General features: G+C 38.4%; 3 protein-coding genes across 6 annotated transcripts; 1 reads left to right on the forward strand and 2 right to left on the reverse strand.

Moving 5' to 3' along the window:
* The first annotated feature begins 615 nt into the window (after window positions 1-615).
* Window positions 616-8,458, forward strand: LOC137941301 (reticulon-like protein B23). Of its 4 annotated transcripts, none has more exons than XM_068786650.1 (5): window positions 616-898; window positions 1,460-1,601; window positions 4,998-5,067; window positions 5,205-5,328; window positions 8,437-8,458. In XM_068786650.1, exons 1-4 carry the CDS (start codon window positions 723-725, stop codon window positions 5,315-5,317), a joined length of 501 nt encoding a protein of 166 aa, XP_068642751.1. In that variant the 5' UTR covers window positions 616-722; the 3' UTR covers window positions 5,318-5,328; window positions 8,437-8,458. The 4 variants fall into 4 exon arrangements, with proteins under 4 accessions (XP_068642751.1, XP_068642750.1, XP_068642752.1 ...); XM_068786649.1 differs by lacking the exon at window positions 8,437-8,458 and adding an exon at window positions 6,406-6,691; XM_068786651.1 differs by lacking the exon at window positions 8,437-8,458 and adding an exon at window positions 6,412-6,426.
* On the reverse strand, window positions 7,456-9,610 carry LOC137941300 (bZIP transcription factor RISBZ4). Its single transcript, XM_068786647.1, has 6 exons — window positions 9,339-9,610; window positions 8,894-9,017; window positions 8,511-8,664; window positions 8,294-8,369; window positions 8,065-8,190; window positions 7,456-7,977 (listed from the first exon to the last, which is right to left on the reverse strand). Exons 1-6 carry the CDS (start codon window positions 9,558-9,560, stop codon window positions 7,624-7,626), a joined length of 1,056 nt encoding a protein of 351 aa, XP_068642748.1. The 5' UTR covers window positions 9,561-9,610; the 3' UTR covers window positions 7,456-7,623.
* A 1,159-nt stretch (window positions 9,611-10,769) lies between these two features.
* LOC137941477 (probable mitochondrial adenine nucleotide transporter BTL1) lies at window positions 10,770-15,165 on the reverse strand. The gene is made up of 6 exons (XM_068786916.1): window positions 15,040-15,165; window positions 14,673-14,763; window positions 13,337-13,431; window positions 12,218-12,551; window positions 11,728-11,962; window positions 10,770-11,179 (listed from the first exon to the last, which is right to left on the reverse strand). Exons 2-6 carry the CDS (start codon window positions 14,757-14,759, stop codon window positions 10,929-10,931), a joined length of 1,002 nt encoding a protein of 333 aa, XP_068643017.1. The 5' UTR covers window positions 14,760-14,763; window positions 15,040-15,165; the 3' UTR covers window positions 10,770-10,928.
* Between the last annotated feature and the right edge of the window lie 5,597 nt (window positions 15,166-20,762).

Here is a 20,762-nt window from a genome sequence, read left to right on the forward strand (position 1 = left end):
GTGAACGATTTTCATCCATCTATAACCCATTTTCTGTATTGGACCAAAATATAAAAACCCACAAATCCACCATCGACAACATCCAACTATACTGGAGAATACTTTACTTCAACACACTCAAGTTCTAGAAGGGAGATGCCATATACTCCAGCTCCCAAATCACATCTATCTTTATTGTTCATTTGAGTTTGTGATTCCACCTCGCCCACCTAGAATTTGCAATTGTTTAATATTACATGATTATAATTTAAGACACTTGTCAAAATTTTGATAATATTTTCCTACACCCCTAGTGTTGTACCAATATAATTAGTTGACGTGCATGTATCACACATTGTTACTAGAGCCTAGTGCATACTCGTCAAGGAAGCACACAATATAACACTCTAGGAGTTTGTGGGAAATGCCTATGAATAAATCGACAAGAGTCTCAAATTATATACTAACAATACTAAATATTCTTGTGAGTTCAAATCTTGAGCCAAAAGATCCAATAGTTCGTTACACGAACCCTGATCGAGAATCCAAGGCCTATTGGGCCCGGAGCATGTGTAGGACAACAATTTCATAAATGTCCGCGGTCTACCCGTTGAAGCGTAGGCGACAAAGGTTAACAGCGGTTGTCTTCATCAAGAGCATTTTAGTTGCCGTAATTGGACTTTCCATTTTCTGGTTTCCTTAACCGCCGGGGCTGAGTTATACAGGCCGACGGCGCGGGAGCAATGGACTACCGGAACGAAATAGGGAAGCCTTTTGTTCTTCTGATCTGTGGAACGTTGGTTTACTACCACTGCGCTTATCGGAACTCGAGTGTTGTCTCCCTCGTAGCCGACGTGTTTATTGTTCTTCTCTGTTCCCTCGCCATTCTCGGAATGCTTTTCCGTCAGATGAACATCTCGTAACTTCACTCACTTGCTCTCTTTTTCCTACTTTCATACTAAATTAATTTTTCCTGTACCGATGTCGAACTCTGGTTTATTTTGAGAAGACAATATTGTATTATTTGGGTTTTCTGTGTCAAGAAATCAAAAACCCATTTTCCCTGATTTTGCTGCAACATATGTGCAATTCATATATGCTTTTATATAATTCTTCATGAGCTTTAATTTTGAACAACTTGTAGAGTTTTTACTTTGTTTGATAGTAAAAATTATCTCCTAAACATAAGGCTATTTTCCTTTTCAGAAAATTCATATCCAAGAAATTCAACTGTTGCAAGTTCAACACTACAAGGAAGACATGAAGAAAATAATAATAATAAATAATAGTATGTCAAAAGTTCAAGCAAATGATTCTAGGGCCCTATTGTTTAGTTTTTTTTCTTTTTTCTTTTTTTGCTGTGATTTGTGGATATGTGTTGGATATATAATATATTTACATCTTTTATTAAAGCGTGATATTTCTTGCGTATAGCTAGTGGATTTTGAATTCTTATATGTTGCCCTTGAATTGTTTTTAGGGTGCCTGTGGATCCTCTTGAATGGCAGATTTCTCAGGACACTGCTAATGGAATTGCTGCTTGCACGGCAAATACAATTGGAGCAGCTGAATCTGTGCTGAGAGTTGCAGCGACCGGACATGACAAGAAGCTGTTTTTCAGGGTCATTTTCTTACTTGCCAATTTTGGTTTTCTCTTTGTCTCATGTTTTGTTCTTTAACATTCTATTTTTCATTGCGTGAGCGGATTTTTTTTTTTTGAATATGCTTTTTGGAATTCTATACATCAAAATATGAGTCTAGTATGTTCTCCTGTCTTTCCCCTGGATAGTTATTATTTTTGAGCTTTGTTCCCTTCTGACTTTGTGATCATTGTTGTATTTGATGGACTCAGAAATTTACATCTAACATCCGAAGTTTGCAAGTATAACTTTATATAAGATCTCCACAAACACTGAAAACTGCATTTGAGTGACAATTTCCTTTCTATTCCGGGCCAAGTTATACCTCAAGGAGTCTCCTTTTGTCACCGAGGCTTAATGGTTTGAAAGGAACAGAGATTAAGGAGGTTTTAATATGTTGTGATATGTATGTGGTTAAGTAACAAAACCCACCTGTCTACAGTCATCACATTTTGGGCTTGAAAATATTTAATTGGGACGAGACCTCCTCACTTTAGCTAGTCATTTTGGGAGGAACCGGCCCAACTTTAGCATTATATCAAAGCCAACAGAAGCCCATGATCATGTATGGCTTATATGCTTGTTCTCTATGACTCATGTGTATATGTTTTCCATGTCATTGGTCAAGTTGTCAACATATTCCTTGATGTTAGGGGCAGTGTCGGTGGGTAAAAATGTTCACTGGTCTATACTTGTACATGTGTGCTATGTCTTAGGTGTAGTTATCTTAGAGTGAGAATTTTTATGAGTGAGAGAAGAGCCCCACATTGGTTGGGGCTTGAAAAGATCCTATGCTTATAGCTTGAAAGGGGCTTCCTAATTCTGTCTAATCATTTTGGGAGGAACTGGCGTCACTTTTACCATAAATTAAATTTCAGTGTTTGAAATGGAGATTAGCATCTCTGTGATAAGTGTAAGCTAAATACGCCAAGGACCAATAAGACAATTTTTAAACAAGCATCAAGAAGGGGTGTGTGAGGCAATGATGAAGCACCATCTACAGAAGGTAAAAAAGGCAAAGATGAGAATGTTGACGATGGATGTTGGTGCAACCTGTGGGAATAGCAAAACATTGTGCCAAGTTTGCACTTAGAACTATTGAAAACCAATTTTGAAGCTAGGTATAAACTAGAAAAAACCAAGAAAGAAGCTATTACAGCATAAGAGGTCCTAACTGAATTAACTGATATGGAAGAGAAAACTCCTACAGTAAAAAAAAAAAAACTCTCTAATAGAAAGAGAAACTTCCTAGAAAAGGCACTTTCTCAAGTATAAACAACTTATGAAAGTAGGGAATTGTTAAGAATAAAGATAAACTAAATTTAGCAAACTCCCAAGTATGGCTGCGTCAAATGTGCAACAAACTGGGAAAAAATGATTAGAAATTAACTTTTTATGTGCAACAAAATAACTATGCTTGAGCAGCGTTTTATGGTTTCTTGGGCGAATTTCTTAAGAACTATTGGATGCTTTCATCTGCTACCATATCATGGAATCTTGAAAAGATTTTGATCGTAGAACCTTTGAGAATAAGCAAAAATTAATCGGTGGTGTCATTGAAGATTTGATGCACTGCATCTTTTTTTTGGCCAACAAAGTTTACGAAACCTCCATCTGCCTCAGTTCTCTCATTAGCAATAACTGGGAAATGGCGATTAACTTGTCTTTTCAGCCATAGGATACACTCTTCTAGGACCTCTTTCCCTCCAATTCTCTAAAACTTTATTTTGATGGAAGTTCCTGTGGGAAGCTTGGATCTACCAATGGGGGTGGAATTGTTTAGATTTTCAGGTAATATCTTCCTTGTGCATTCTTCTCCATTTGACCTAAGACGACCAAGCTAAGGCCTTTCCTTTAGGGTTTTTGACTCTCTTTTGTCAGGTTATCTATGCCCCTTGTTATTGAGCAAGCCAATGCTGGGTTCAGGGAAACAATACCCCTAGTGTGTTTGTTGATGTATTATAATGATAGGACCTTTTTGATATATTATGATGAGATTGTTGACATTGTTAGACTCATAGTAAGACTTAGTGTCATCTCCCTAGGGGTGCAAATAGAGTGGTGGATTCTTTGGCTAGGGAAAGTGTCTCACTTGACAGCAACTTGTTGTTGGCAGTTCTCTCTCTCTCTCTCTGTCTATTTAAAAGTTTTAATTTTTTTTGCCATTTTTCCATATCTCCTTTCCATGTACTGTTGCTCTCCTTGGAGAGACTTCTTAATGAATTCTTTTTTGCTTTATTTTCATAAAATTAGAAATTAATATATCAGTAATAGTTGTAATACATGTCAAAATGAGAGAGTCACTTGAGATACTTTGGGCATGTTCTATAGAGACCTACTGGTGCAGTATATAAGGTCTTTGTTAATGTCAAGAGAGGACTGGATGGAAATTGAGGAAGAATGACGGAAGTGATGATAGAGCAAAGTCGAAGGGCGAGGACCCATTGTAGTTGGGACAGCACTCTGATGACGATAAAAATGAAATGGGTAAAAACATGTTACTTGTAATTTCGAGAAAACATAGTAAAAATGGCATCACAAACTTGTGCTCTTCAACAAGCAGCTGCTGCCTCCTTAAAATACCAAAGTGCCTGTTAGATCCTCTGTAAATCTCTTTTTAGAGAAGCAATGCTCCCAGATTAAGTTCTTCGCATTTGTGCCTCAGAACAGTTGTGCTTCATGTATACTTAGTAGTCCAACATGTATATGCATTCTTGCATGAATTATTCACATGACTGTGGCTTTATGTCATGTAAGATTTCCAATGTTATTTAATTAAGTTAGCCACCTATACTGAATTATATCTAGTAGAATATTGTACTTATAAATACTATCTTCTATATGTTTCTTTTTATGAGCTATCACAGTTTCATTTGTGTAACTTTCTCTCTTAGGTTGACAAGAGTTTTCTTATTCCTGAGGATTGGCCTTTGACTCAATGGCTACACGAGGAAGTTTTCTATGAGAGACATTGGGTTCAAGTCTCACCAGGATTATGGGATTCATCTGTCAAAAAAGAATTATCTTATTCCTGCATTTGTTAACTCAATTTTCTTCTCTCATTTGCTCTTGGCACTCGATGATTTAGATGTTTTTATTACTATTATGTTAAGAAACCCTATAGTAGCTAGGCAGGCTTATTCAATCAGTGGTTTATGCTGTACATTTTTCTGCTTGTAGAACTGACTGTACGGAATGATAATCTCAAAGGCCTGCTTGTGAAATCGTTGTCCTTCCTTTTCTCCTACAATCTCATATAGAATTGCTGGATGGAGCATCTTCAAGATTGATTTCTAGCATAGGCAATTATTTAATTCATGATTTTTTTGTCCTATCATGTGAAAAGGAAACTGTGAATTTTATATCTCTTCTTCTTAGGTGGTTGTGATTCTTTATTTGCTCTCTGCTCTGGGACGATTGGCCTCTGGTGCGACTGTTGCTTACACAGGTCTCTCTCTCTCTCTCTCTCTAGCATCCAGTTCCTTCCATCATTGAATTTTTCCATTTCTATTTACTTGGTTTACATTAGTTGGATTATAATTAAAATCCATTGTTTTACATTCTCATTGTTACTATTTGTTACAGGATTATGTTTGTTTTGCCTTTACATTTTGTTTCAAAGCTCACAGCCCATCAATACATCCCCTCAGTTTCTGAGATGGCGAGATTCCACTGCTGGAGTTCAAGAGACTCTTTAGAGGCCACAGAGGTCAGTACCCAGAGTTGCACATTTAAATTATTAACAAACTCTTCACTGGCTATCTTTTTGTAAAACTCTTCCATTCAAGCTCTTTCTTTGTTCCATTTGATTGCGTTTGTTGTAGAATGATTCCATTTGATTAGTTATGTGGAAACAGTTTTACATCAGAGATTTTCAAATTTTCAAGTAGGTCTAGTTGAATTAAAAAAGTTTATGATGCATTGACGCTTGGATCAAATTAATAGACCCTTTTACATCCCCTTGTGAAAAATGGAGACAGGAGGAGGTCTTACTTCTGTCCTTCCTCTCCCTTTCCATATGGCAATTGGAGGAGAGGATGGGGGGAATGAGGTGGGGCGAAGGCCTCTGCTGGCCTGCCTTTTTTACTCATTTAAGAGAGCTTGCACAGAAACAGAGGAATGGAGATTTTTCTAGGCCCTAACTTTTGAGGGTCAGAGAGTTAGCTCTTTTTTTTTGTTAAAAAAATGGTTATTTAGAAGCTAATGTAGAAAGTGAATCACACCCCTCATTTTTAGAGTTTTGAGGGTCATATATAGAAGACTCTGAGTGGCCACATATAGAATCTAAGAGGGTTATATCAAGAGGTTATGTTGAAATAATTAAATTCATCATTTTACTCAAATCTATCATTTTCTACCCTCATGTCTCACTTTTTTTCCCCAGAAATTTCGATCTTCATTGTTTGAGTAAATCATGTCATATATTTTTTGAAAGTAAATTTTGGCAGATTAAAGCAATGAAAATTTGAAGGGGACTCTTCGTTCTAAATTACATATTCGTGGTTCTGATAATAATTTGGATTAAGTTTCTTTAAGGAGTTCTGTCATGTTTCCAATAAGTTTCATGGATATGTAACAAAGCACTTCCTCTGTTTTTTTATGTGTTTAAGAGATATATCCCTCTGAAAGAATAGAAACTTCTTCAGTAAAATTCCCTGCAATAGGAAATCCAAAAATGTGGCTAATTTACCCAACCCAACCCCTCACACCCCCCTCTTCTGCTCTAGGCTAGTGTCTGACAATATCTGAAAGACCTTTTTACAACTGAGAGTCGTCTTTTCTTAAGGTGTAGTATAGAGATTGAAAGAGGAAGAGGAGAATCTGGAGTTCTTCTGAAGGAATAGTAGAAGATCATGGAAGATGAAAACTCTTATTTCTTATGTTCCGACCTGGCTGATATGTAAAGATTTTTCTGTCTCTCTGATTTGTTCTGCCAAAGCTGGGAATGGGATTTTCCATTTGTCTATCATTCAAGAGAACGTGATCAACTAGATGCATAAGAAGCAAAAGTTGGATTTTGGATTCTCAGTCAGGTTTCATTGATCTCTTGCTGGCTGAAACAATGATACTGAAAATGAAATGGTAATTACTTTTGGTTTCTAAGGTTTGTTGACAAAATATATTAAAAAACGATGAAAGAATTGGGCAAAACCTCAGTTCTTTGCCCTAGAGTATCCATTTATTGTTTTCTGTCCTCAGCATATAGACTGACACAGCCGAATCACTGATAAGAGTCGCAGGAATCGGACTTTGACTTCAATAATGCCCTAGAAAATAAGTAAAAAAGAACAAAATCTTCTTTAAAAAGGAATGCAAAACGGATATTGGAGGCTTTTTAGCTCCTTCAATGGGATGGGGTGGGAACAAAAGTCCAGATTCATTGAGAATTCTTTTTCATCAAAATAATTTTAGTTTTCTCATTGAGAATCTTTAGTAGTTTACCTGTAAGATAGACAGGTCAGCCTGTGATTCGGCAGGTTCAGACTTGTCATTTCTATTTTGGGCAAGTCTCCTCCAACCCACCCTTAGTTCGGTTCTAGACTTGGGTTGAGCCAACCTGACTCTAGTTTTGAGGAACTCAGGTTGGGTTCCGTTTCCAGGTCGGAAAACCTTAGGTTACAGGCTTCATATCTTGTGATTGCATGTCCTCTTTTAAGGGAATAGATGAGGTGAATACAATTTTCTTTTACCTGAGTTAGGACAGGGCTATCGTTGAGGATGCTCTTATTCTTGTACACTTTAATCTGGTTCATGAGTTAAAGCCGTTTTCCATTTTCATTTGCTCGGAGAAATGTGGTTGGATTGGAATATCTGTGTTGCATCGTAAAACAGCCGGTGGCTTAGAACACTTACATATAGTCATTCAAACATTAACTAAGAGTGGTCCTTGCATAAAAATTAGAAGACAAGCGTCTACTGAGCAGAAAATTAAACAGAAAGGCAACTAAGACCAGAAAGCAAAGCAAACCATGCGCCACTGGGACGCAATCAATAGTGGGTGGCCTTACATCTGCTTGGATGGCAAAGTGACAAGCGAGTCCCAAGGCCAGTTCTCTGATCCACAGTTCATGGCATCATCAGATATTCTATTCTGTACATGCTCAAAGCCTGCAATTAGTTGCGTTGGATTGTTTTGATTCACTCTATTCCTTAGACTTCCATTCTGAGCATCCCCACTTTCCAGTGCCACCGTGTTCGGAATACCAATCCCTTGGATCCCTACGCTCGTTGGGACATCTGATGGCCGACACATGTTACGGCTGCTTAGCATTTGGGCTGCATTCACATGGCTTTGAAGGAGATTGTTCAAACTGGAATTAAGGGAGCCTCTGGTAACCATATCCTCTGCGAGTTTTACCTGAAACCGGCCGTTGAACATACATTTACCAGATTCTTTTCTTTTTCTTTTCTTTCCTCATTGAAACACAAGGACGAGACTTTTTACCTTCATTCTTAAGGCCTCCACGTCGGACTTCAGCACCCGGTTATCAGTGTTGGATTCACCGAACTGTTGGCTGGCATCTGTAAGCTGCTTGTACAGAGAAGCATTCTCTCCTCTTAGCTGATCAACCTGATAAAAACAAGGACCCATTTCAAATTCAGAGAATTATGTCTTCTATCTAATAATCTACAGGCTCATGCCTGTTTTGTTCAAAATAAACGGTGTCCTGTACCTGTAGCTCGAGGTCAGCTAAGTGTGCTTGCTTCCTTCTCCTTGATCGTCTGGCAGACTCTCGATTCGACACTTTCCTGGTACCACGACGGGGATTAGCACAAAATAGAAAATTTTAACTCATGATCCATTTCATTGATGTAGTTCGGGAGTATGGAGTAGTGATCCCCCAGTCATCAGGAACAGAGGGCCGGCGGTGTGATCGACTGGTTGGTTACCTTCTCATCCGTTTCAAATCAATGCTCTGTTCACAGGGACCCGCTTCAATCTCAGCGTCGTCTTCATCGGAGAGTTCCCTGGAAGATCCACTCGTTGCTCCCCGCGCTTGAGTATCTCCGCTCTTGGGTTGAAGTGGCGAAGTGGGACTACCAGCTGGTGATCAGGGAAAGAGACAAAAGCGTCTTAAATCACTGCAAACAGTGCCTAATTATGGACGAGACCAACTACTTGGACTAATCAATCTTCAACAGAAACAGTGCATAATTGTACTGGATCTGTCTGATCAGGCCGATTATTGTCAGGCGGCTGCTGCGTGCAGTAATCGACTTTCATATATTGATTCCAATAAGTAAGATGTAGATTAAATACGAAAGCTGCATACCACAGATGGATGTTGGGGAGTCGATGGTGGCGGAAACGCCGGACTGGCGGGGAGTGAGAGTCTGAGACCACATATCGCTGACTGCTTTCAACATGCCGCAGTTCGAATAGCTACTTATAGTTTCCTGTTGAGATTTCGAGACATTTTCCAATAAAGATAAACATCTCAGTTGGTTCGGTTTGATTTTGACAATATTGCTTCGAACGAATTTAAATTAATAAAATAATCCTTATCATTTTCTTTGATTAACTATATTTCTTGACCTAATATTTTAACTTTTTATTTTAATATCTTATCTTAAAATAAAACTTCAATTCCAAAATGGGGGCCCATAAAAAAACAAATTAAAGCCTCATAAACAAAGTTGGTGTGGCCCGTCTGTGGCCCAAATACTTTTCTGGCGGGAAAGGTCGAACTATGAGGAGAGGTTCGAGAGATCACTAACCGCGTTGCCGAAATCGAAGCTAAGATCGCTGCAGCAGACGTCTCCCTCCACGCCGAGAAACTCCGCCGCGTGGGAACTACTAGTAACCCTCGTCGCTCTCTGAAATCGAGTTTCGTGGCTTCTGGAGGAGCAGCTGGGATCGGGGTTGTCCTCCGTCACCGCCGCGGACATCTCCTCTTGGAGAAAGTCTTCGATAGCCCAATCGGAGGCGCTCCTCTTCATACCCGCTGCTGTGCTTTCCGAAGCCTTGGTGATGGGAGGGGGGGGGGGGGGGGGGGGGGTTCTTCCCCTGATGTCGCTCCATTTATTAGGTTCGAGTCTTGATAGAGAGCGAGAAAGCGGATTTGTTGAAAAGAAAAAGAGGCTTGATAAAGTCATAAAGCAGTAAGAATAGTAGAGAAATCAGATCGGGTCCTGCAAAAAGCAAGCCGCCTCTCTGCAAAATGCCCTCCCCTGCATCCCAATTTTTCTGGATAACCACTCCTAAAGCGCATGCTCTGGTTCGGCGGATTCATGTAGCTGTATTCGATAATGTTTCGAAATGCCAAATCATGTAAGTCGATTTTGGAAAGCTTTTGTCGGTCGCCATTGAAGACAATTGTAGGTAATTTCTGGCGTTTCTCTTTGGCCCTTCCTCTATAATTATAAAAATCTAAAAATTATTTAAAATAACTTTCCTTCGGAGTTTAATTATGGTAGTTAGGCATCTACTTGATATTAAAAAAATTAAAATTTTAGGCAAATTTCCAAATATAATTTGTTCTTAAAAGCTAAGTGAATTTGCTCCCCACATGCCCTTCCTCCTGCATGTTGGAGGCCTAAAAGTTGTGGCAAGACGAAAATGAAGGGAAATGAAGGGGCAATTGAGAGGAAGCAGTGGAGGTTAATGGAGGTTGAATTGGAGTCGCACTCCAAAAGCAAAGTTGATGATGCGTTGAGTACTTGTAAAGGCGATTGCTTTTGTTTTGTTTGTACTTGCGTCTCACTGCCACACCATCCCCATTCCACTCTTTTTTTTTTTTCTTTTCTTCATCTTCCTTAACTCACACGCAAACCTACCAGAAAACTCTCACGTTAGGGTTTAAGCTCGACTTCGTTCAGAGTTTCTTCACCGAAACAGAGTGGGGTTTTCCAACTGATTTTCGAATTCGAGTCTCTCCAAATGTTGGAGGTAACTGGGTATAAATCGGTTTAATAGATTTGACTCTTAAGTATAGATAGTCTGTGAATCTCTGCTAAAACCCTGATCAAATCGTTTAAGTGAAGCTGGTATTTTCTGAGTCTAAAGCTGGACTAACGAGACAGAGAAGCTACAGAAAATACAGAGAACAAGTTTTGACCGGCACCAATGGACAAGAAGCGAGGGCTTTTGGTCCGGGTAAAGAACATAACCACCATGACACAATGATCAGTACAGAACCAGCTAGAACATCATTCGAGAAAAAAATTTCTTTTCAAATGTATAAATAAGGGTGAACAAAAAAAAATAGAAAATGACATTTAAGTATGATCCAGCTTCTGTTAATCCTATAAGACGGGAAACAGTGCTTCCTTTACTGTCCTCGTTAGCTTGTAGCAGAAGAGAAACCATCATAGACGTAGTCTCTCAGCGAGCAAAATATCCTTCCATGCTTCATAAAACATCCAAGTAATCCCAGAAGACGGCATCACTTTCAAGCAACTAGCACCCCACCCCCTAAAGAGACCTTTCAAACCTTCTTCTTGAATGACTTCTGATAAAGCAGCAGCCATGTGGGTTGGGCATTTCCCCTGAAGCGATCCAACCATGAGGCGCTTTCGTGCCACCTCCAGAGGAAAGCTGATTGTGCTGGCAGTAAAACCTAATAGATGACGATATAACCAAAAACTCAAATGAATAGAATTATTTAATAAATGACCAATCGAGATTCAGGGCCAATAACTTTATCACCCTACTAACATCAGAATCACCAAATCAGATCCCAATCTTAGATCTTTATATCCCTCAACTGGGTTAAAAACAGGTACACCAATAAAAGGAAAAATAAAGTCGATACGATGATGGAAGTTCAGAAAAAACTAAAGGATTCCTTTAAACCAGCCCAATAGAAAAGTTGAACACAAACACATAAGTGCAGGAATAAATTAGAGACTTTAAGTGGCACATTTAGGCAGCATATAATTGCTGGTTAGCACTATCAAAAATATAAGCGAATGGCGTTTCTTTCTTTTTTTAAGTCAATCTTGTTCGTATCCAAAAGGAATTCAAAGCGACAAATATATATAGAAAATATTTCTGATATCAAATCTTTCTGTGGCAGCAAAGAATTGCATAATATATGCATTTTGCGTCAGTGGTCCAAGATTGTACAGATGTGAACCTACATGAAAGCTCAGGCAGTTGCCTCACCTGACAAGGCTCCAACTAGGAGCATCTCCGCACGACTCAGTGACTTCTTCTTCTTTGTTTGGCAGTACGATTTCATTGTCTCGTACATGAAGTAGTAGCATGTGCTATAAGGTAGCATACCGATTAGTGTAGGTGAAATGCCTGCATAAAAACCGCCAATTCCACCATCCCTGTGGATCTTCTGCACAGCAAGGCTGATACTCGGGTAAGCCTCACGATTAACAGTTAATCGATCCTGTACAATAAGAAAACAACAATTAGCATGTTCTTTCAAGTGAATCAAAATATTACATCACAGAATACAAATGAAAAAGATGAAAGAAAACAGTCATTTAAGAGATTGGATAAAAAGAGGTACAGAGTTCACCACTAACATCATTTAGAAGGAAAATATACAGAATATTTTTTTTGAAACCAGAAAAAAAACCCAAAACATTTAAGTTGTCATTCTGTAACTTGATGATCCACATAAACAATCAACTTCCTTTACCTTCAAAACTTCAAGAGGATGGCAGACAAGAGTGCTCACAATCCCAGCAGCTGCCCCACCAACAGCGATTGGAGAAATCCATGAAAAAGACAAGTCTAAACTGACATGACCAATTTGCAATTTATGGGGTCCATTTTCTTTCCATCTCTCTTGGACCTCTGACACTGTCCTCTTTACACATTCAAATGTGCCAAGCTCTATTGCTTGAGTTGGAACAATACGAAGCATATTGATGGTGTTGCCAGCCCAAAGTCCCTGCCAACCCTGCTTATCAACTATCTCGAAAAAGCTGCCGGCAATATGTTTTGATCCAACACCTACCACCATTCTCGTTCTGCAATAATGATTAAATCATAAACCACTAGTACAAAGAGCAGGCTGTATTTTCTCACAAATGATGAACTTCCCATTCAGGCTATTTAAATTATTAATATGATTCAATGGATCATTTCAATTACTAGCAATGGCATATACGTCATTCTACAATATGTCTATACCTCATAAGACATGAAGAAGACTGCACCAATCCTATGACAGAATGTATGCATAAAATAACAGTGATGAAAGCTAATGGAGAATTATATTGCCAAACATGATAGAGCTGTCCACTTCCCTCGAGAAAAATTTTCATTACCTACAGTGCTGAAAGAAGATCAAATCCAAACACTGATGATTGCCTGAATTAAAATATCAAAATCTTCAATATTGGTGCTATATGTCGGTAATTAGAAGTAGTTGGCTTAACGAGGTATGACATCAGTTACTTGGAAAAAAAACAATTCGAAGATGGATACTTAACAATAGTTGTTAGTAAGGCTTCAATGGCTAAAAATTACTAGAAGTAATACTGCTGGAATTGACTGCCATTTCAGAAATTAAATGTTGGAAGCACCTTTCACAGATACATAAGTTCAGGTGGACCAAAGCTAGTAGCCCATACTAACAACATGGAAGGGGAGTGTGTGTGTGTGACTGCCATTTCAGAAATTAAACGTTAGAAGCACCTTTCAGAGATAGATAAGCTCAGGTGGACCAAAGCTACTAGCCCATACTAACAACATGAAAGTGGTGTGTGTGTGTGAGTGAGAGAGAGAGAGAGAGGGAGGGAGAGAGAGAGACCTGATTGTTTCCAAAGGTGCCAAAATAGCTTTGGTCATTGCGCCTGCTAAAGCCCCGCTAAGGAACTCCACAACTTCTCTATTCTTCAAACACTCCTACATGACATTAAACATGTCATTTAGTTTCGTTTTTCTATATGTGTCATTGAGTATCTATCAGGATACATTGCATGCTTCTGAACTCATAAATATTGAAGATACTCTTTCCAAACAACAAAAACAAGTATGGAACAGTTCGACATGTAATCGCCTATCCATATACTGCACAAGCATGAAAAAATACAGGCCAAGAGAGAAACCACAGCGATAAAATGATCAATCACAGAAACGTTGTCTTTTATTGTTTAATAAAGGTACAAGTGACCATAAACAAGACATTATCCATCAACTAAGCAGGATATCCAAAATAAAATGGAATGTAAACTAGGGAAAGGGGAAAGAGCGAGAACTGTCATTTGCCACTTAAACAAAACAAAATTCTGAAGAACAATACAAACATGAAAGACATTTTCAGGATCTACTTCTGAGAGCACCACAAACTAGTACTCACAAAACTAAAAAGCACACAACTTCTTTCTATGAAAAACAAGTAGCAAGTGAAAATCATTCAAGGCCACAAAGAGTCCCACAAACGTCACCAAAGACTTAAAAATCACAGAACAGAAAAAAATTCCATTCACTTGCAACAATTGCCAAACTTCGAACTTAGATAACAACAAAAGCTCCCAATTCAGTTCGCTGAAGTATATCTGTCATTGAGACAATTTTAAAGATAGAAAGAAGAAACACCAAAACCAAACTGCAAATTATTTAAAAACAAAATCATTCAAGGCCACAAAGAGTCCCACAAACGTCACCAAAGACTCAAAAAATCACAGAACAGAAAAAATTTCATTCACTTGCAACAATTGCCAAACTTCGAACTTAGGTAACAACAAAAGCTTCCAATTCAGTTCGCTGAAGTATCTGTCATTGAGACAATTTTAAAGATAGAAAGAAGAAACACCAAAACCAAACTGAAAATTATTTAAAAACTGATATCTTGCAGTGCTCACCCCCATTGATACCAAGGAAGAGTAAGTAGAAGAGAAAAAAAAAAGAAAAATTTAGCGGCGAATTTTTCAGATTCGATGAAGACGACTTTAATAACAACACAACGGTCAAACGATTCCTTCATCACAACGCGAACATCGCCTATAAAATTCATGTAAGAGTACGTCAACAATGGCAATAGAGCTTAACTGAAAACACAGTGAGAAGATCATAATATAACAAGACATACAGAACCCACAAAAAACTCAACCAAAATACATATTCAACGAACTAAAGGAACTCACTTTCATTGCTCCTCTCGCATCCGGAAGTTGGAGTCGGAGCTCGAAATCGCTCTCCTTCTCGAGTTCGAGCTCCTTGGGCACCATCATCACACTATAAACATCATCCAAAATGCAACCCTTTGGTTTCAGCGAGTCCGTCTGAAAATGCATTCAGTCGAAAGCCTAAAATAAATAAATAAAGAACGACCCTAAAAGTTTACGACAACAATATCTGTCCGCTGTTCATGCCCTATTTGTAGACACATCTAGCAAACGACATACCGGTAAATGAAAAAGAAAAAGAACGGACTGTTGATTCCGGTCTCGTTTATCGCCCAATCATGAGTTGAAACTAATTGTTTTGATGTTTTCTGGGGTTTTCTGTTACCTGTGTAATCTGTACCGGTTGGACCTCCTCCGGGGTCGACCAGACAGATACAGATACTCTCCCTCGGAGAAAGTGAGGGAGGAGGTCCTTTTCTCAAAAATACCTAAACAAGTAAACAGGCCTCGTCTGAAGTTACATAAAAATCCCCAGACAGTCAGTTTATAGCAGAGCCAACAGATAAGACCGTCATTAAAACCATAATCGCATGCATGAACAGGAGAAAACTTTCCTTCATTAGAATACATCGCTGACAAACAGGCTTTTCCATTCGGGAACAACTCGGGCAATTGAAAACCCAGATGGTCGCGTCCAATGGTCTGAAGCTTCACAGAGTCGCCAAATAGTCCGTTTATGGCAGGGTCAATTAAAATTTGGCATAACAACATTCAGGAGAAGTTTCCCTTGATCAGATTGACAAATTGGGCAGATAATTAGTGATAAAATAAGAGATGCCGTTAGGGGATACTAACATTACTGGCATTTTTATATTTCCCCTACGAACAAGTCCTCGAATGACAAACGAAACTAGAGTTTGTGTCGATGTTAACTAGTAGACAAGATTAGACTCTCTAATTAAAGAGGCGTGATGATAAAGGATTATCTTCCTTCAATGTTTAGAAATAAAATATTGATGATTATATATTTTTTTTCTTTTATTTTTAAGGATTCGAACATACCCTAAAAGTAGAATAATATGAGCATATCTGTTTCGTTCTTTTTATGAAATAGTAATATGAGTATATCCTCTGTGATATTTTTAGGGGAGATGTGAGAAAGCTCTTTCATGGAGATGTCTTTTTGCCCGCGAGACATCTTTGTTCGCCACCGATATCTCCATGCCACCTCCGCTTGGCGTTTTCTCTTTTCCAGCGAGTGTGGCACGTGTTCGAACAGAAAGTGTTTAGTTTGGGAGGCCTGAATGCCTAAAGGATCGAGAGAGACGAAGCGAAATTTGTATTTTACGCACCTTTATTTCGTTCCAAAAACCTTTTTGACTGGGTGAAGGATTGCTTCAAAGGAGGTTCGTCCTTATCTCACAGGTGTTGGGATGAGAGAGGAGAGGAGAGGAGGGAGCGCATCGGATGCCCAAGACGTTGCCATCGAGAGACAAAAAGCTTGAGTTGGGAATTGGAATGGATCTCCGGTTTCTGGTCGCTACGTATACGTCTTTTCTGTGGTTCGATTTTCGCGCCGACGCTTTACAGACTCTTGTCAAGGGTGTTCCTCACCAACGTAGACGGTTGCTTGCCGGACTGTTCTGCGTCCGCCCGATCAAGCTGCTATCGACGCGCGTGGAGGCGTGGTCCTTTGCTAGATCCAAGTTATTGATCCTCAACAAATTGTCCAAAATTTATTGCATCTGTAATTCATCTTCTCATTTGCCATGAAAGTAAAATTTGCATTAAAAATTGATGGATTGACTTCTCTTAGTGTTGTAATTAGTGTTAGTGGACATGATGAGTAAATAATGCTAATAGTATATATATGAACAATCCCATAGAAATAAAGACTAAAATGTTATTCTATTCACCACACATATTACTAGTTGATCATATCCTTAACATTGAATATCTTTTAGTGTGAGCTTTTGATTAGACAGAACTTTTGTTACTTTCCCAACAATAATGCAGATGTCCTCATCACGTTGCTCATTGGTAGGCTACAATAAAACATGAGGCTAATCCATCTTTTCGTAATCTGCAAGTCGATTGGGCTCCTCCCAACTTTGTTTGAAAACAACGTAGGAGATTGTCCCATTGTGAATGCCATTGCCATTGCATAATCACTTGGCATGGCCACAAATGTACTTGATTCTCCAAATGAAGCTTTATGCTAGATGAATTGGTTTTTATCCTCTCCCTCGACCTACTTTCGAACTTCCTTTGGGTCCATGCAGAATGGTGTTAAGGCCGATTATTTGTAACTTAACTTGAGTTCGATAATGTATTCAACCTCCTTCTTGGAGGCAAGTTCTTTGACATCTCCTATAACATGTAGTCTTAGAACTCCTTTAAGACTTTTTCCTCTTCAATTGGGACGAACTGACCTTAACCCATTATTTGTTTCCTACCAAAGAAACAAGAAACGTAAACTCTCCACACTTAAAGACCTTTTTAAGCTAGAGGGCTAAAAGTATAACAACTTTCCCCTTTACATAGTCTCCCACTCTAGATCTCATACAAGGTCCCTTTTCATCGATAGTCAGTATCCTTCCCATGTAGGGCATTACAAACGCCTTGCAAGTACAAAGGAAATCCATCCTCAAAATTAAATTAAAATCGTCCATTGGAACTATTTTGAAGTCAAGAAGGCCCACTCACTTTTTTTATTACGACCCAAGTGTGTTTGGCCACTTCAAGCACTGCTTTGGCTACTCTCAGCACTACTTAGGCTTTGGAATGATAGCTTTCATATGACTTTCATTTCATTCCCACCTTAGCATAGTTGCCTCACCGCACCTCGCCTCTCTTATTCCTCTGAGATGAAATCGTGGTTTGCTTTGATATCGATCATGGCCTTTATTTGTTGTTATTCAACAACACATCAAGATAAAAGAGATCTCTTTTTAGTCTTACTAACAATGATGTAAGACTTCTCGATGTGGGCTTGGACGGAATTCAGTAACATCATCGAACCCATTCTAGGCTCACCACTTGACTGTGCAATGCCCTCATCCCTTTTGACAACATTAAGTAGCTTATTATTAGGACAATCTCTCATCATGTGATCTCCATCACAAATAAAACATTTGAGCTTTTGGTTGATGGAATTATCTTTGTCAAAGTGTTTCTTCTTCTCTACTTCGTTATTAGACTTCCCCTCATCATTCTTGGAATTTTGATTCCAATAAGGTTTCTTCTTGTGATTCTCCTTGTGATATTTTTTATTAATTTTGGTGGACTTGATGACACTTTCATCAAATTTCCTTTAGAAATCAATCAACTTTTTAACCGTGGGCAAAGCCATTGCAAGGGTCCTCACCTCCAAATGCTTCAACTCTTGCTCGATCCAATGACAAAGTCCCGCCAAAAAGAAAAATTACAGATCCTCATCAATCATGTTAGGAATATTGAGCATTAAGGAAGTGAATGATTGAATATACTCACGAATTATTTATTTTCTGTCTCAATGCCTGTAACTCTTTCCTTGCTTTGTAATCAAAATCTTTAGGAAAGAAGTGACACTTCAACTCACGTTTGAAATCCTTCCATGTGTCCACAAAATTTTCGTTCTCAGTGTCTCCAACTTTTCGTCTGCACCATAGGATAGAACCATCGATAAGAAAAATTGAAGTGGTACTAACTTTTACTTCCTCATTTGTGAGTTTGAAAGTCTTAAAGTATTGCTTCACTTGCCACTAGAAATTCTCAATCACCTTCGGATATTGTATGCCATTGTATGCTTTAGGTTTTGATACTTTAATATTTATTTGTGAAGGAAGACCTCCCCAATTTAGAATGACTTTATTCATAATCACCATCTTTGCATCTCCTCCAACCTAGTCCGCATCTCATCTAAGCAAATGCAAGTGTCTGACTTCAACACTATGAATGTCCTCCTCCAGCCCTTGAATCACGTCAAGGCTATGCTTTCGAATGTCCACAACTTCTTGGATATTCTACTCCCTACTCGAGTTTTAACAATTCTCTTTCTCGAGCATCGATTCCAAAGAAGTAAAATGAGAATTAGATTTTGAAACTTTATTCTTATCTTTGGTAGGTTGCACTTCCAAAGTTAGATTTGAGGACGTCATGGCTGAATTGCTCCGACGATAATTCATTCCAACTCAAACGTGCTCTAATAGCAATTCTTCTAAACTGAGCTAGCACTAGTAGCAATTGTCACACCTCTAGATTTAGTGAGAAATCACTCCTAGAACCCTAGCATGCGGCCTAGTTCACTTCGAGCGAAAGTAGGCTAGTCAGTTATTTTGAACAAGAAGAAATAAAACAAAATTGAAGAAAAAAAAGCTCTAATGGAAGCTTCTTTGCACAAAAATGAGATGGTTTACAAGAGTTTACAAGGCCTATTTATAATTGAATTAAGGATAGGACTCCCCTGTCCTTTTATCATACTACGACTCCTTTATTCAAATTTAAACTTGGCATTATAACACATGCCCTAAAATACCTTAGAAAATCTCATCCTAATCCATTTGGAGCTCCCTAGTTCAAATTTCAAATTTTGAATCAAACAACTAACCAGTTGTAGGTTGCATGCTTGCTCGCGCTCCCACATGCGATTGCGTGCCTATTGCTCATGTACGTGCATGCCTATGCAGCTTCCATTGGGGGTGTGCACCCCAACACCCCTACTACTGCTACTACACCTTTGTCTTAGCTGTTTTTGGCCTTTTTGAGTCGCCTAATGTTGTTGTTGCTCCCTTTGGCTCGTCATTTTGATGACTTGGGGGCTGTCATAGGACTCTAGAAACCTTGTTTCAATGATGTTAATTGTGCACCCAACTTTGGCCATGTCATGTCCATCTTCAGTTTTGTGTTGCCTATGTTGCACCCCTCTCCGACTGTGTCGCCTATGCCGCATCTGACAGCATTTCACCTAGCATACCAAATAGTATTGTATATGCATAAAGACGGGAACATTTACACCAGGCATAAACGCCTTCTTGACTCAATAATAGATTGTATAATAGGGTTAGGTTTTGGCTTGCTTCCCTTTTCATACAAAAGTAGCCCCTTCCATTGTTTTTTCCTGAATGGCCACGTTCAACAAAATGTAAACGAAAAAGACAAGGCTCCATGACCAACATAAAGACAATCTCAATTTGGAAGGTCAATTTTGATCCCTACCATTTCGTCCACTTTCTACTACAAGCTGAACAAGTGAAGCTACTCCACATCCGACTACATCTTGAAGCCTATCAGAGCTATCAACACTGTGCACAAATGGACATATAATGTGCATGTGTAATCAATCATTCAAAAACAAACAAAAACAACAAAAACTAGAAAATGTTGTAACTCTTAAAAATCAAGTCCACTAGCCCATAAATTATACCAAAAATCTTAGTCAGGGACAATAGATGCATGAAAATTTATCTCTAGCCCTTGTAAACTTGTAGAAGAAAAACGGTGCCTTGATGATGTTATGGAAGGTGGAAAGATCCTACTACATCCTTAATTACTAACAACAAGGACTATCTGTTTCAACTACTAGAATGATGCAAATTAACTACTAGTAGACAATATTCAAGGTTGTTTATTTTACTGAACAAAGCAAATTGACTTTTTAAATTACTTACTACACATGTAGAGGTTACATGAGATGATGTGTTGGCTTATGTTATACTTGTGTGGGCTGTTTGGACCCTAACAACCTAAAAATTCTCTCTCTCTCTCTCTCTCTCTCTCTCTCTCTCTCTCTCTCTCTCTCTATATATATATATATATATATATATATATATATATATATATATTTAAAGTGCCCCTTTGTACAAGAGAAAATATACTTTAGATTTAGGTAATGGAAGAGGAGAAAATTGAGAGAAAAAGGTGAAATGAGAAAAAGAAATTTATGAAGAGCCTGAAAAAACTTCGTTGGTAACTATGCACGAATTTAGGAGACTTCTTAAATAGGTGTTTTGAGTTATAAATTATAAAAATACCAATAAAATTGATATAATTTAACATGTAGAACAAGATTACATAGAGAAAATTAACCACTAAAATAGTAAAATAACCAAAATATCCCTAAATGTATTT

This window comes from Aristolochia californica, unplaced genomic scaffold, assembly GCF_029961685.1.
Source record: "Aristolochia californica isolate CCGP_79_NKW_82.1479 unplaced genomic scaffold, dmAriCali1.0.hap1 SCAF_9, whole genome shotgun sequence".
NCBI classification, from domain to species: Eukaryota; Viridiplantae; Streptophyta; class Magnoliopsida; order Piperales; family Aristolochiaceae; genus Aristolochia; species Aristolochia californica.

What these genes read in the sequence shown, in the direction of transcription:
- LOC137941301 (XM_068786650.1), top strand. Translation starts at nt 723, where the DNA reads ATGGACTACCGGAACGAAATAGGGAAGCCTTTTGTTCTTCTGATCTGT. An exon ending in ACAAGAAGCTGTTTTTCAGG is followed by an intron (nt 1,602 to 4,997) that starts GTCATTTTCTTA and finishes TCTTCTTCTTAG; the next exon opens with GTGGTTGTGATTCTTTATTT. An exon ending in TGCGACTGTTGCTTACACAG is followed by an intron (nt 5,068 to 5,204) that starts GTCTCTCTCTCT and finishes TATTTGTTACAG; the next exon opens with GATTATGTTTGTTTTGCCTT.
- LOC137941477 (XM_068786916.1), bottom strand. Translation starts at nt 14,759, where the DNA reads ATGATGGTGCCCAAGGAGCTCGAACTCGAGAAGGAGAGCGATTTCGAG. An exon ending in GCACCTTTGGAAACAATCAG is followed by an intron (nt 12,552 to 13,336) that starts GTCTCTCTCTCT and finishes TCATTATTGCAG; the next exon opens with AACGAGAATGGTGGTAGGTG. An exon ending in ATCCTCTTGAAGTTTTGAAG is followed by an intron (nt 11,963 to 12,217) that starts GTAAAGGAAGTT and finishes CTTATTGTACAG; the next exon opens with GATCGATTAACTGTTAATCG.
- LOC137941300 (XM_068786647.1), bottom strand. Translation starts at nt 9,560, where the DNA reads ATGAAGAGGAGCGCCTCCGATTGGGCTATCGAAGACTTTCTCCAAGAG. An exon ending in GCTTCGATTTCGGCAACGCG is followed by an intron (nt 9,018 to 9,338) that starts GTTAGTGATCTC and finishes AAATCTCAACAG; the next exon opens with GAAACTATAAGTAGCTATTC. An exon ending in GATTTGAAACGGATGAGAAG is followed by an intron (nt 8,370 to 8,510) that starts GTAACCAACCAG and finishes TCGTGGTACCAG; the next exon opens with GAAAGTGTCGAATCGAGAGT.